The sequence below is a fragment of the Meriones unguiculatus genome, chromosome 9 (assembly GCF_030254825.1).
Source record: "Meriones unguiculatus strain TT.TT164.6M chromosome 9, Bangor_MerUng_6.1, whole genome shotgun sequence".
In the NCBI taxonomy this organism is placed as follows: domain Eukaryota; kingdom Metazoa; phylum Chordata; class Mammalia; order Rodentia; family Muridae; genus Meriones; species Meriones unguiculatus.
Window position 1 is genome coordinate 14879016 of NC_083357.1, and position 14027 is coordinate 14893042.

The 14027-nt window shown below is 38.0% G+C and overlaps 1 protein-coding gene across 6 annotated transcripts in view; it reads right to left on the bottom strand.

Moving 5' to 3' along the window:
- Positions 1–14027, bottom strand: part of Ccser2 (coiled-coil serine rich protein 2) — a 130750-nt gene that overhangs the window by 91007 nt on the left and 25716 nt on the right. For all 6 annotated transcript variants that reach the window (XM_060390906.1, XM_060390908.1, XM_060390910.1 and 3 more), the window contains exons 2-3: positions 11674–13129; positions 10429–10625 (exon numbers count right to left, since the gene is read on the bottom strand). In XM_060390906.1, the coding sequence (XP_060246889.1) occupies positions 10429–10625; positions 11674–13090 (1614 nt within the window). In that variant the 5' untranslated portion in view covers positions 13091–13129. The remainder of the gene's footprint in view (positions 1–10428; positions 10626–11673; positions 13130–14027) is intronic.

Genomic DNA, 14027 nt, shown 5'->3' on the forward strand with positions numbered 1-14027 from the left:
CTTTCTGTAAGCCGTCCCCTTACCTTCCCATCTATACTGGCATAACAGTTTTAGTTAGTTGCAGTTTGCTATTATGACACGTGATACCTTAGAAACTCACTTTCTAAAGAGGCTATGTCACAATATGCATGGAAAATACTGAGCAGCAATAAACAGCAGCTGCAGTTTAGGAGGTTCTATTTACTTAACTGAATGGCAATATTTATGGTGCCTTTCATGGCATTCACTTCAATAAACATTTACTGAGACCTTGGAGTCTAAAACCTAAACAAGCAATGAGAAACAACAAAATATTACCCATATTCAAGACAAGAAATAGAAACTAGAAACTAGAGAATCAAAGTGAGCAGACTGAAGTAATAAATGAGAGGAGCTCCCAAGCGTGAAAAGCCAAAGGCAGATTTCATATCCAAGGACAGGGAAGCTGACAGGAAAGTAACAAGGCTAGCCAGCAACTCCAGATGACTTGGCAGAAGGAACAGAAGCAAAAATATTACTTGTAATTTCTAAAACTGAGGAGTTTTAGAAACTGAGGAGGTGGTATTTTCCATCTGTACAATCAAACAAGTATGGAACTCAGCCAACTGCACCCTCTCTAAATATTTTCCAAACTGTCTTTTCCTCTGTGTCTTCACTAGTCACCACCTTAGTATGAGTCACTACCATCCATCCTTCAACAATGGCTTCCACTATTCCTCATACCTTCCAATTCAATCTTTCACAGAGAATACTTTTAAAATATGAATCAAACTATGCTCTTTCCCATTAAAGTCCTCCAATGATGCCCTACAGCCATAAGGTGATGTCTGCCTTCCATTATCAGTTAAACCCTTAAAGACACAGCCATGTATGTTCCTAAGTAATTCTGAACCTTAGAGAGAAGGGAGATGGGAAGAGGATCTGAGTGCCATATGAGAGTATATGCCACTGCTGGCTTTGAAGACAGAAGGTAGAAAGAAGCCAAGGAATAAGTACAGGTAGAATCTAAAAACTGCAATGTACAAGGAAATGCATTTCTTCATGAGGATTAAAAGATGATGCACCCTTACCCACCCTGTCAGTGAGATACATTTTGGATTTCCAGACTCCAAAATGATAAGATAAATCTGTGCTGTTTAGGACTAGGATTTGGGGTAGCTTGGTGTCAGAGCACTTTCCAAATATGCTCAAAGCCCTCAGTAACACACTTAACATCATTTTTTTAAAAACAGAATTGTGTGTTGTTTTAAATTACTAATTTGTGATAATTTGTTACAGCAACTAGAGGAAATTAATATGCCAACAAGTTAATGTGTTTTTCATTAAACTTGACTCAGATTATAAAACAGCAATAAATCAATCTGAAAGTCTACCATTCTTTACAAGGTTGTTTTATGTTAAAGGGCAATTAAGTAATCAAAAATATGATTTTTTTAATAAATATTCCCCCTTAAAAATTTTAAAAGATGTCACCTTAATCTTTAAGAATGAGCTGATCCCAGATTTTTATGAATCCTTTCATAAAGTGGACATGAAGGCAATCTAATTTACATTCCTTAACCATCACAGTTTATACTAAACTTTTATTTAAACTGGTATTTCAGAAAATGGCACTCTCAGTTCCGTGAATACTTGTAGACCCACACATACATATTAATCACATGGCATGAGACAGGTGCTTAGCACACACAAAAGCAGTTCAAGTGCTTATTCAGGTCACTTATTTTGAATTTATAACAGATATATATGAGAGTATTTCTGTAGTTTACTAAGATGTCCTAGAATATCTCCATAGTACCCTTTCAAATGTGCAAACACCAGGAAAAGTAAGAATAGCATATATACGGAAGGCAGCCAAACAACACTTGAGGGCTTAGAACCCATGTAAGTATGAAAAGAGCAGCCACACTAGCCGGCTTGCCCTATCAGGCTTGAGAACGTAAGGGGTATGAAGACTTCCATAAACCCAGGCAGCCAGGATGTAACCTGGGGCTGGGAAGTAAGCCACTGGGAGAACACCTTCATGGGAAGCCAGACGCTAAACAGTACAAGAGGCTGTTCACACATGGGATGGTCCATTATAGACATAGGATGGGCGAGACCTCAACACAGAAGGTGATAGCACAGAAGAGTACCTGACTATATAAAGTAAGGCTGAAATAAGTATTGATTTTAAGGGTAACAGAAATCAGATCTGTCTTCACCAGAGATAGGTACTGAAATATACCCATAGAAAACTAAAATTTTTAGAAGGTTTAGTATGAATTAATGGTTTCTAATATAGAGCTACAGTAGAATAAAAAATTTGTATATGTGTGTGTGTGTGTGTGTGTACACACACACATGAGATTACCTGTCTAGGAATAACTCTGTGACAGGAATTAGCATACCAAGCACCTGAAACTTGGCTTTTTTATTCCATTTATGATGAAAAGAACCAGGGCTCCTACATATGGCTAATCTTGGAGCTAGAGTGAATACAGAAGATAGACCAAGTGACCTTATGCAGGAAATCAAGGACTATAGTACTCAGTACAAGAATGGAACACTCACTGGCCAGGAAACAGATAAGACACGCTCATACTACCTCAAATCAATGGGAGGTTCTAATGTGCTGGTTTACTAAAGAATACATATGAAATTGGTCAAGTGGAGAATTTTTTTAATTAAATTTTCATTTTTTATATTAATTACAGTTTATTCACTTTGTATCCCAGCTTAGCCCCCTCCTTCATTCCTTCCCAATCCCACCCTCCCTTCCTCAGCTCCTCCCATTTCCCTCTCCAAGTCCACTGATAGCAGAGGTGCTCCTCCCCTTCCACCTGACCTTGGCTTATCAGGTCTCATCAAGATTGGCTATACTGTCTTCCTCTGTGGCCTGGCAAAGCTGCTCCCTCTGGGGGGCGGGGGTTGTCAAAGAGCCCACCACTAAGTTCATGTCAGAGACAGTCCCTGTTCCCCTTACTAGGAAACCCACTTGGATACTGAGCTGCCATGGGCTACAACTGAGCAGGGGTTCTAGGTTATCTCCATGAATGCTGCTTGGTTGGAGTATCAGTCTCAGAAAAGACCCCTGTGCCCAGATATTTTGGTTCTGTTGCTCTCCTTGTAGAATTCCTGTCCTTTCCAGGTCCCACTATCTCCCCCTTTTTTCATAGGATTCCCTGCACTCTGCCCAAAGTCTGGTTAAGGGTCTCAGAATCTGCTTTGGTACACTGCTGGGTAGAGCCTTTCAGAGGCTCCCATGTGGAAGGCTCCTGTCCTGTTTCCTGTTTTCTCCTTCTTCCAACGTTCATCCCGTTTGTCTTTCTGCATGAGGATTGATCATCTTACCCAGGGACCTCATTCTTGCTTAGCTTCTTTAGGTGTACAGATTTTAGTACGTTTATTCTATATTATAGGTCTAGTATCCACTTATAAGTGAATATCTACCGTGTGTGTCTTTCTGCTTCTGGGATACCTCACTCAGGATAATCTTTGATGACATGCAAAAACAAGATGGCAGTAACAGACTCATGTTCATTTCATGATCTGAATGATTATTCTATGGACATGAGAGATCAATTGTTTCTCTAAGAAATATACACAAAAGCATCAGAGATACAGGGAACATCAAGTAAGAATATTGCTCTCAACTGGCTGAAAAGAAAGGCATTTGCTTTACCTCTTTATGGTTTTTTGTTTTGTTTTCCTGTTTTGTTTTGTTTTGACAGGAGTTTTTTGCTACTTGTAACCCAGGCTAGTCTCAAACTCATAAACCTCCTGCCTCTACATGCAGACTGCAGTCATGCATCACCACCTGGCCATGCTCTTTAATAACCAAACTACATTCTACATTATTTTGTAGAGACTATTAACACCATGTTATCTGTATTATGCTAACACCATAACACCATGAGTATGAAAGAATGAGGAAACAATATACCATATTAGCTTCAATAGAAAAGCAAAGGAAGTTATGAATTCACAGTGAAAGAAAAAGACAAAAATAAGGATAGTAAGATGGCTCAGGGGTAAAGGAGCTTGCCACCAAGCCTGAGGACCTGCATTTATTCCACAGGACTCATGTGATAGAAGACAGACAGAACTGACTCCTACAAGTTGTCTTCTGACCTGTACATGCACAATTCCTGCTCTTGTGTATGTGCACACACAAACACACACACATGGATAAATTAATTGAGCAAATAAAAAATAAATAAAAGAAAAACTCCTAAGAAAGAACGTTTAGATAAAATAGCCTCAAATGAATACCCTCAAAATAAAATGAAACACAAATCAAATTTTGACATGCAACAATCATATAGGCTTTATGGTTTTAAAAAGAAAAAAAAAAACAGGGCAAAGGGGATTAGGTATGAAATATGAGAATTTAACAAAAGTAAATTTCATAATATAGATCAATAGCATGACTCTAGATTACTAACTAATCTAGATTCCTAATGTCATTTCAACGACTCAATAGGTTCTCCTCTGATTAAAGAAATGAAAGACAATCTGATCCTTCTATGCTTATGTCTTCAGTGTAGGTGTGATGATTAATACGAAGCAGTATGATAGCACACAGGGATCATATACCGAAAACGAGAGGAAAGACTACTACAGTTCAAAACAAAAGAATGGTGATTAATTCTAAGTGAAAAGAATCACAAGTCAGTACTGGAGGTATAAAAGTAGATGAGGAGTCTGTCTTCACAATGTGGGAGAAAAGCAGGTTGTGGTTTCAAAGTATTGGGTTGCACCTCAGTACTAAACTATCACCCTGAGCATTGACAAGGAGAAGAGAAAGGTCTGAATGCAACTTTGGATAGGCAGAGGAACCAAGGGGAAGACAGATTTGCAAAGTTCCATCATAGTTCATGGAAAGAGACAGAATGTAAGCATTTGAAGAAATATAAATAGCCTTAAATCACTGCACAAAGATATAGGCAAGAAACAGTGGTACAAAAAGCATTTTCTGAAAGGATACAAATATAAAGACCTTACAAGAAAGAAAAGGTAAATAAGTAATAGCAAAGACCTCACCAGAGTTTAACAAGTAATTTTAAAAAAGACTGTTAAAATGGGATAAAAACTAGTAGAATAGTTTACAGATGTAGCCCATGGCAGTTCAGTGTCTAAGTGGGTTACATAGTAATGGGAAGAGGGACTGCCTCTGACATAATCTGATTGGCCTGCTCTTTGATCACCTCCCCCTGAGGGGGGAGCAGCCTTACCAGGCCACAGTAGAGGACAAGTCAGCCACTTTTGATGAGAACTGATAGACTAAGATCAGAAAGGAAAGGAGAACCTCCCCTATCAGTGAACTTGGGGCGTGGCATGCATGCAGAAAGGGAAGGGAGGGTGGGGTTGGGAGGGGAGGAGGGAGGGGCTTATGGGGGGGATACAAAATGAATAAAGTGTAATTAATAAAAAATTAAAAATTAAAAAAAAGAAAAAAAGAAAAGAAAATTTCTACAGACCAAATAAATGGAGGCATATACCACATACAGAAATTGGAAGGCTAACGTGAATATTTAGATTCTCTCCAAATTGACCTATAAATTCAGTGCAATCCTATTCAAACTCCCAGTCCTTAAAACTAAACCACTTATGGAACTATTAAAGGCTAAGAAATATTTATATATATATATACAGTCCCTGAGTTACAAAGATGCCCTGTTAGAAGAAAAATGGAGGAAATGGATGCCCAATCCTTACTCCTCCAAAAAAGTTAATTGACACTGAGCCTTTATTTTACACTATACCATAAAAATTAATCTTGACCTCTACCCTACACATTACACAAAGTAAATTTACAGGTGGACTGTCGATCTAAATGTAAAAGGTAAAATATAAAGTTTTTGAAAGAAAATACTGAAAGTTTTTTTAGAGTTAGCAAAGATTTCACACTGAACAAAAGTGGTAACAATAAAAGAAACTTAGTAAATTGAACAGCACTGACAACCAGCAAAAAAAAAAAAAAAAAAAAGCTGCCATACTTGTAGACCAGAGAGCCTAAGGTAATCATTATCAGACAGGCTTCATAGAGCACATGATGAAAACAGAGGCAGAGATCCACAGCCACACTAGGTGAAGCTTGTGGAATCCTGCAGAAGAGGAGGAAGAAAGATTATAGGAGCTAGAGAGGTCAAGGCACCACAAGAAAACTTAGAGAATCAACTAACCTGGAATCACAGGGGTTCACACAGGCAGAACCAGCAATCAGCCAGCCTATAGGGGTCTCACCTAGGCTCTCTGCAATGTGTTATGGTGGTGTAGCTTGGTTTAACAGTGGGAGCGTGGCTGTCTGACTCTTTTGCCTGCTTTTGACTCCTTTTCCTCCAACTGAATTGCCTCATCTAGTGAGGAGGTGCTTACTGAAACTTGATATGCCATGTTTGGTTGATATCCCTGGGAGGCCTGCCCTTTCAGGAGGAAGAGGGGATCTTGCAGAGAGGAGGTAGAGAAAACTGTGGTTGGAATATAAGAGAAGAATTTTTAAAATATATGTTTAAAAAGTATAGTTAATTTTATCATAAAAATATTATTTAGAAATTTAAAAGGAAATCCAGGGTGGATAATATACACATACACATAGAAAAAAATACTGAAAATTTTTTTAGAGTTAGCAAAGACTTCACACTGAACAAAAGTGGTAACAATAAAAGAAACCTAGTAAATTTAACAGCATATATGTTTAACACATGTGTCTTAAGGTCCCTATTGTTTGATAAAATACCATGGCAAAAGCCACTTGGGAAAGAAGTGGTTTGTTTCTTTACTATTCTCGGGTTGCACCCCATCACTGAGGTCAGAGCAGGTACCTGGAGGCAGGAACCAAAACCTAAGCCATGGAGCAGTGCTGCTTACTGCTATCTCCTCACGGCTTGCTTGGCCAGCTTTCTCATACACCTCAAGACCACCTATGTGCCAGAGAAAACACTCTACGCACTTGTTTGCGGGCCAGTATTATAAATAAATTTTTGTAACTGAAATTCCTTCTTCTCAAATGACTCTAGGTTGCTCAAGTTGACATAAAACTAACCAACAAAAACATGTGGAGAATTTTTAAAAATAAGCTTTTCATGTAAACAGACCAATAAAAGCATGTCACAAAATAGGCTATTGAAACAGGCAGTAAGTATAATCTCAAAAATGCCACGCTATCACCCACCAGAATCATAAACAAAAAAGGCAGACAACTTTAAGTACAGATAAGAAAGCAGAATTCCAGAATGGATATTTGCTATCAATGGGAACTGTAAACACAATTACTTCGGAAAAGTAGCAGCCTTTATCTATAAAAATAAGCAGACCTATAACTAAAGAAACCCCTCTTCCATTTTGCCAACTGAAATGAATAAATTTTCACTAAAAATATTCTCAACAATGCAATTCTCTAAATAGCCCAAACCTTCAAACAAGCTAAACAGCAGGGAATAAAGTGGGCTGTACTACATCCACATAAGGGAATCGGATTCATCAAGAAGAATGGACAAGGGCTGGAAATACAGCTCAGGGTGAGAAGTTTCCTTAACCATGGAGGAGGAAGGATGACATACATGGACAGACATTAAAACAAAAAACCTACAACTCATTAAAAAAAGCCAGACACAAAATGATATGTGCTTGGCTCCATTTATATACAGTTTAAGAACAAGAGAATTAATCTACACTGATAGAAGAACTTTCTAGCATCTTTTCCTCTCTCTCTCTGCAGTACGAAATAACCTTTCTTTGGAATAAGATCAATGAAAGGAACAGAAGAGAAATTCCCTTATATTAACCCAGACTACAATTAACACTGCTGTGAAGCCCAAGGAAAGAGAGAGAGTTGTAAGATTCATTTGGAGTTAAGTTACATATATTAACAGGAATTATTTTAGCAAAAAAAAAAAAAAAAACAGAAGAAGAAGAAAAAAAACAGAAAAAGGAAGACAATATTAAGATGTCAGGGTGAAGTACATCTAAGAAATTCAAGTGCAAATGGACTGAACTCCTTGGTTAAAAAAAAAGACAAGATTATTTTTAAATAAATTGTATGCTAAGGATCAAGAAGATTTACTGTAAAAGAAAGGGAAATACACAAATAAAACTAACAAAATATACTAGTATCTGGGCAAAAAGAGGGAAGACAAAAACAGAGCATCTCAATGAAGACCAAACAGTTAAGTGATACGTCATGAAAACATAGCAAGCTGAAAATATCCAAAACAAAAATAATGAACTTCCATCAAAAACTGCAAGTCTACTACTCAAGACCATCTTAACTTGCTTTTGTCAATACTTTCTCAGACCTTGTCTTCTCCTTGGATCAGAAAGGAGTACTATCAAAGTTGGGCATAGTGGTGAACACCTTTAATCTTAGTACCTAGGAGACAGAGGCAAGTGAATTTCTGAGTCTGAAGTCAGCCTGATCTACACAGAGTTTCAGGACAGACAGGCCTAACTCAAAAAGAAGCAAAGAAACAAATCAGGAGCCACTACTGTGTTCTAAAGTAGTGTGGAGACTTGTTTCCCCTCTGTTATACTCAAGTATATTAATAAAGGGATACACTCGTGGATTTTATTTAACACCATGGTCATCTATGCACATTCTAAAATCTGTAGAGAGGGCCTTTTGTTAGTTATGATAATGAACCTCCAAAAACATCAAGTCCTAAGTGTCTTACTATTGCCATCTACTGGAAAAAGTGTTGATACGCACTTCAATTATACTTTTTTAGGGGGTGGAGATGGAAGGTGGTTCAAGACAGGGTTTCTCTGTGTAGCATTGGCTGTCCTAGACTCGCTTTATATACCAGGCTGGCCTCAAACTCACAGATTTGCCTGGCTCTGCCCCGCTGAGTGCTGAGATTACGGGCATGTGCTACCTCAATTATACATTTTAAAAGTCTATTAATAAAGAACACAATAAAGTCTTAAACTGTAGCCTTGATCTAATCAGATGTTACTCTGTAAATTGCATATACAAACTCAGATCTCCCCCTATGTCTGTGAAACTTAAAAGCCTCTCATCACAACATCTGGTTTCTCCATGTCACAGGCATATATGAGTATGTCTGAAAGCCTATTAGAATGTTATATATCTACAAACCAATTTGATTTACGAGGATTTCTATTTTATAACCTAAATAATTACACTGAGGCACTTTAAATATACCAGTTACATTTTATTTGTGTCATTTTTCCACATTACTTATAATGACTTTTTATAATGTTACTTTTATGAAAGAGCCATGCACTAATGCCTGACAGCAGTACTAGTTCCCTTTCCAGACACAGGAAGAATACATTTCATATCCCCTTAGTACTTATGTGGGGCCACAGACAAACTCTGACTAGCAGGTTGAGAGCAAAATCATCCAGTGCAGCTAGCAGGCCAAATTAAATACTTCACGGGTATGATTGCCAATACTGTCTTCTTCAATCACAGCAATAAGGACTTCACAGACAAGGTCAAGCCTAAGGCCAAAGCAGCTTAGGTCACTATACGCAAGTGTCCTAGAAAGCTGCCCAGACCTACAAGAGACTTTGTTAAGAATAAAAGCCAACCGCAAGGAGAGCAACAGAACCAAAAGATCTAGACAGAGGGGTCTTTGGTGAGACTGATACTCCAAACAAGGACCATGCATGGAGATTACTTAAAACCCCTGCACAGAAGTAGCCCATGGCAGCTCAGTGTCCAAAACAGTTCCCCAATAAAAGGAACAGGGACCATCTCTGATATGTACTCATGGGCTAGCTCTTTGATTACCTCCACCTGAGGGGGGAGCAGACTTACTAGTACACAGAGGAAGACAAGCCAGTCCTGATGAGATCTGATAGACTAGGGTCAGATGGAAGGAGAGGAGGACCTCATCTATCATTGGACTGGGGGAGGGGCATAGGAGAAGAAGAAGGAGGGAGGGTTGTAATGAGAGGGGATGGGAGAGGACACTACAGCTGGAATACAAAGTGAATAAACTGTAATTAATAAAAATAAAATTAAAAAAAATTTTTAAAGAATAAAAGCCAAAACCTTTCACTGTATTAAGCCACACTGAATTGGTGATAAGTGATAGGCACAGCCTAACAACAGGTTTGTCAACAGCTAATTCTTGGTCACAGGGCAACTTATTCATCAATTCTCCACCCTTTCTGTGGAACACCATCCCTGACATCCCTTTACCAAGTGGCACTTCTCAATATGGCAACTTAAAATGTCTTGAAAGACATGTTCTTAGCTTAACCTGACCACTACAGTAAGCATAAATGCCATTATGTGTAATACATTATGTGCGCAGGGACATGCACAGTACTTTGGGAAATGACATCTATTCTTGATGTTTTTGTTACACATATTATAAGCCATTAATAGACAGGTATGGATTCCTATTTCTCAAATAAAATATTTATCAGTGTCATTATGTCTCTGTATAATAAAGTAAAAAGAAGTCTCCAAAAGGTACACAAAACCATACATACTATGCTGTTCATTTCGGAGGACTCATAGCTGCCAACAGGGTGGACACTTCCAATGGGTTCCAGGCCCTCTTCATCCCACATGTATGTTCCATCAGAGCTATCAGATGGAGAGAGTTCAAATGAAGAACCAGCTCTGTAATCCGTATCTGGTGAAATCAAGTTATTTCCAGAGGTATGCTTTGTACATTCACTCCTGTCTTCAAATGATTTTAAAAGAAAGAAAAAAACACATGAATTTACAAAACACAGTCATTTCTCATTTCTAAAATATAAGCTCTAATAAGCCACTGAATTATAAGAGCATTTGGTTCAAAAAATGTAACTGTAGCATTTTCCTAAATTCTTAATTTTTTAAAAAAGGAGAGGAAGTTTTAAAAAATAAGCTGCTTAAACATTTTGTAGTAAATATGAAACTCACTTTGCAACATTTCTTACATCCTCACATTCCTTTAATATTTCCTAATAGTGAATTTTAACCACTGCTTGGGGAACGCTCTTCTTCTCTGCAGGCTATTTAACTTCACAGATACGTCCTTAAAAAACACACTACATTGTTCTAGATACCCTCCATTTTATAAGGCCTCAGACAAACGGGAGTTTAGCGAATCACTATGTGTGAGCCAGTCCCTTGACTAGACATGCCTTTGTACGCTCCCTTCAGTGTTCTTCTTTCAGGGTATGTGAGCAAATAAGAGTCGTCCTGCATTAAGTACCGATATAGCCAGGTCTAAAAAGAAATGTTTAATTGGGACTCCCTCTCCTCAGGAACATAAGCAAATAATGCTTCAGTGAAGTGTCACTGTAAGTACTGCTACATAAAAACATTACCTACACTAGAGAGCTTTCAACTAAGTATGGTTAGGCTATCTGACCGATGTCTGACATACCTTTACTCTTAGTGGACTGCAATATGGCTATTGGGAATGGAGTTATTGGCAAACCCCTCCCAACAGAGTGGAGAACACTACCTGTGTTCACTGTAGAATACAGTGTATTCTACATAGGAACTGGCCTGTATATGAGAGGCCCACCAAAAAACAAAACATGGATTGCTTGATTGACCTATCCTAGACAAGATGAAAACAGGGCTGAAACAAGCCACAAGGCTGAAGCCCTGATCCACTTTCATCTACACTGAGTCCTCTCAGTCAAATAGCATCCTGGAGTCTATCAAAAGACAGCCCTCAATGTTAGCCTATTATAATTGCTAGGTAAAGCACATGAATTAAGGATATTTATATTTACCAGAGACACTTATATCTATCCATTCATCAGCTTTACTGAAGATCTGTTCATTTTCCTTAGGAGAATCAAATATATCCTTTGATGGTACATTTTCATGCTTTTCTTCTTTGAGAGTAATTTCCTCTAGCGTTATTCTAGTTCTATTGGAGTCGTCCAAGTCTATAAAATCATCACTGAAATCTTCACTTAAATCATTCTTATCAGAAGATGACAAAGACGACAAGGAAATATCATCCACATCATCACTCAGGTACCTAATTTTAGATTCATGCTTCATAGTCTGATCATTATCTGTTCGGTAACTTTCATTTTCAATTAGTTCTTGGTCCTTACCAGTAGAGCTGTCTTTGTCCAAAGCTACACCTTCTTCCTCTACACACATGTCAGCAGGTGGATTTTTATTACTATCGACTGTCATGGTCCCAGAAAATGGAGGCCGGCTGGATTTCAGCAGAGAGGGATGAACCATCCTATAACCCAAAGTGGAAGATACACCTGGGCCATTTGATAAAGCCAATTTCTTCCCACCAGCAGCATAAGGCCTATTAAAACCAAACCCCAAGTGTTCGTTCCCATTGAGTACTTCTGACTGCCGAGAATTTCTTGTCAGCATACCTGACCGGAGAGGCACTCGAACAGGTAGCTGCTGGTTCTGATAAGGCTTTGTAAGGTCTACAGCTCTGTTGAAGGAATGTGATCTGGTTATAGATGAAGGCGGGAGGAAGGAATTCTGAATGGAATGTGAAAAACTTTGTGACCTTACCATTTTTTCACAAGTAATAGACTTAATATTGTCTGGGGACTGTGCCAGGCTCTCCCCAGAACTGCTTCTGCTGGCACAAGGGTTCACTCTTGGCTTCTGCATGTTACCAGGTGGCCGGTTCCCGTAAAACGTATTCAAATGAGACTTCGCATTGACTGAAGAATATGAAGTCCTTCCTAGTAATGTGCCTTTGGTGAATTTACCCAAACTAGTAGATGGTCCAGAAAAAGATTTTTGATTTAACTCCTCTGCAGATGACACAAACATGGTTGATGGTCTTGCTAACTTGGACGTGAACAAGGAAGTACTTTTCAAGCTTCCCTTTATCCCATTCCCATCAAGCATTCCTGGAGCACGAGCATGTTGTTCAGGATCAATCAGTCTATCGTGTGTACTCTGTATATTATTAAGTTCTGCTGTGTTTTGTGAACCAAGTTGGTATTTATTTGTTTTTCTCCAATTAAATGAATGGGACAATGAACAATCAGAGCCATTATTTTTAATATAACTTTTGACATTACTATTCTTTGAAGTCCCTAATAATGTCACAGGGGCCCCGTTTGGCATTGGTTGAAGTGTACTTCTCATAGATTTCGCTCCATACTTTGGCAGCTTGGAACCCAAAAATGTCTTGATTTGTGTTTTTTCTTCCATGGGCTATATGATTCATTGATTCTTAAAACTTGACAGAATCTGAGAAGAAGAAAAAAAAAAAACAAAGGTTAACATTTATAAATAAGTATAATAAGAAAGATACATAAATATATATTTATTAATTACATGTAGAAAATTGCTGATGACTCCTACATAAAATAAGCAAAATGCAAAATAAATTTAATCTTGTTTTTTTATTAATTAATTCAATTTATTTCTCAGTCATAGGCCCCTCCCTCTTCTCCTCCCAGTCCCACCCTACCTTGATATTTTAAATAAAGATAGTACATCAAGACTGAAAAAATAAATTGTTTTGTGGACCTGTGCTTAGTGGTGGCTACTTTGAGCCATTAATGTATCAAAAGGAGTGCAAATTCAAATTAGACTCTGCAGTGGTGTCAAGATCAAAAACCCATGTTTTTCCTACATATCAAAAAGAACAGTAGCAATATCCATGGCGGACAACTGCTTTTTCCATTTTTAACAGTGGCCTTTGCCACAAAACATATTTCCATACTCAATAAACACTTTTAGAATTACTGTAAGAAAATTGATAACAATAGTAATGGTCACTTTTCAATTGCTAAATAATACATACTAAAGATTCCATCATCTAGTGTCAGGGGCAAGACTAAACATCTGCTGTCTGCAGAAGTAGACTGAAGGATAATGCTAGTCTTTTGCTTTTCCACGCCTTACTTCCCATCTAAAATAAGCAAGATCCATATTATTTTCCAGCAGCCTGTGAGGAGGAGCTCAAAAGGCATATACACTGTCACTACAAAGTTCTTCCAGATCTGCCACTAGAAGGGGAAACGATGTTAAACTCTGAATGTACATTTTCCTACTACTGTATTTATGGAGTTCTAAATGTACAAATAATGGCAGAACAAATGGTGTCAGTCATCTTGAACTGTTGTCTTAAAATGAAATTATT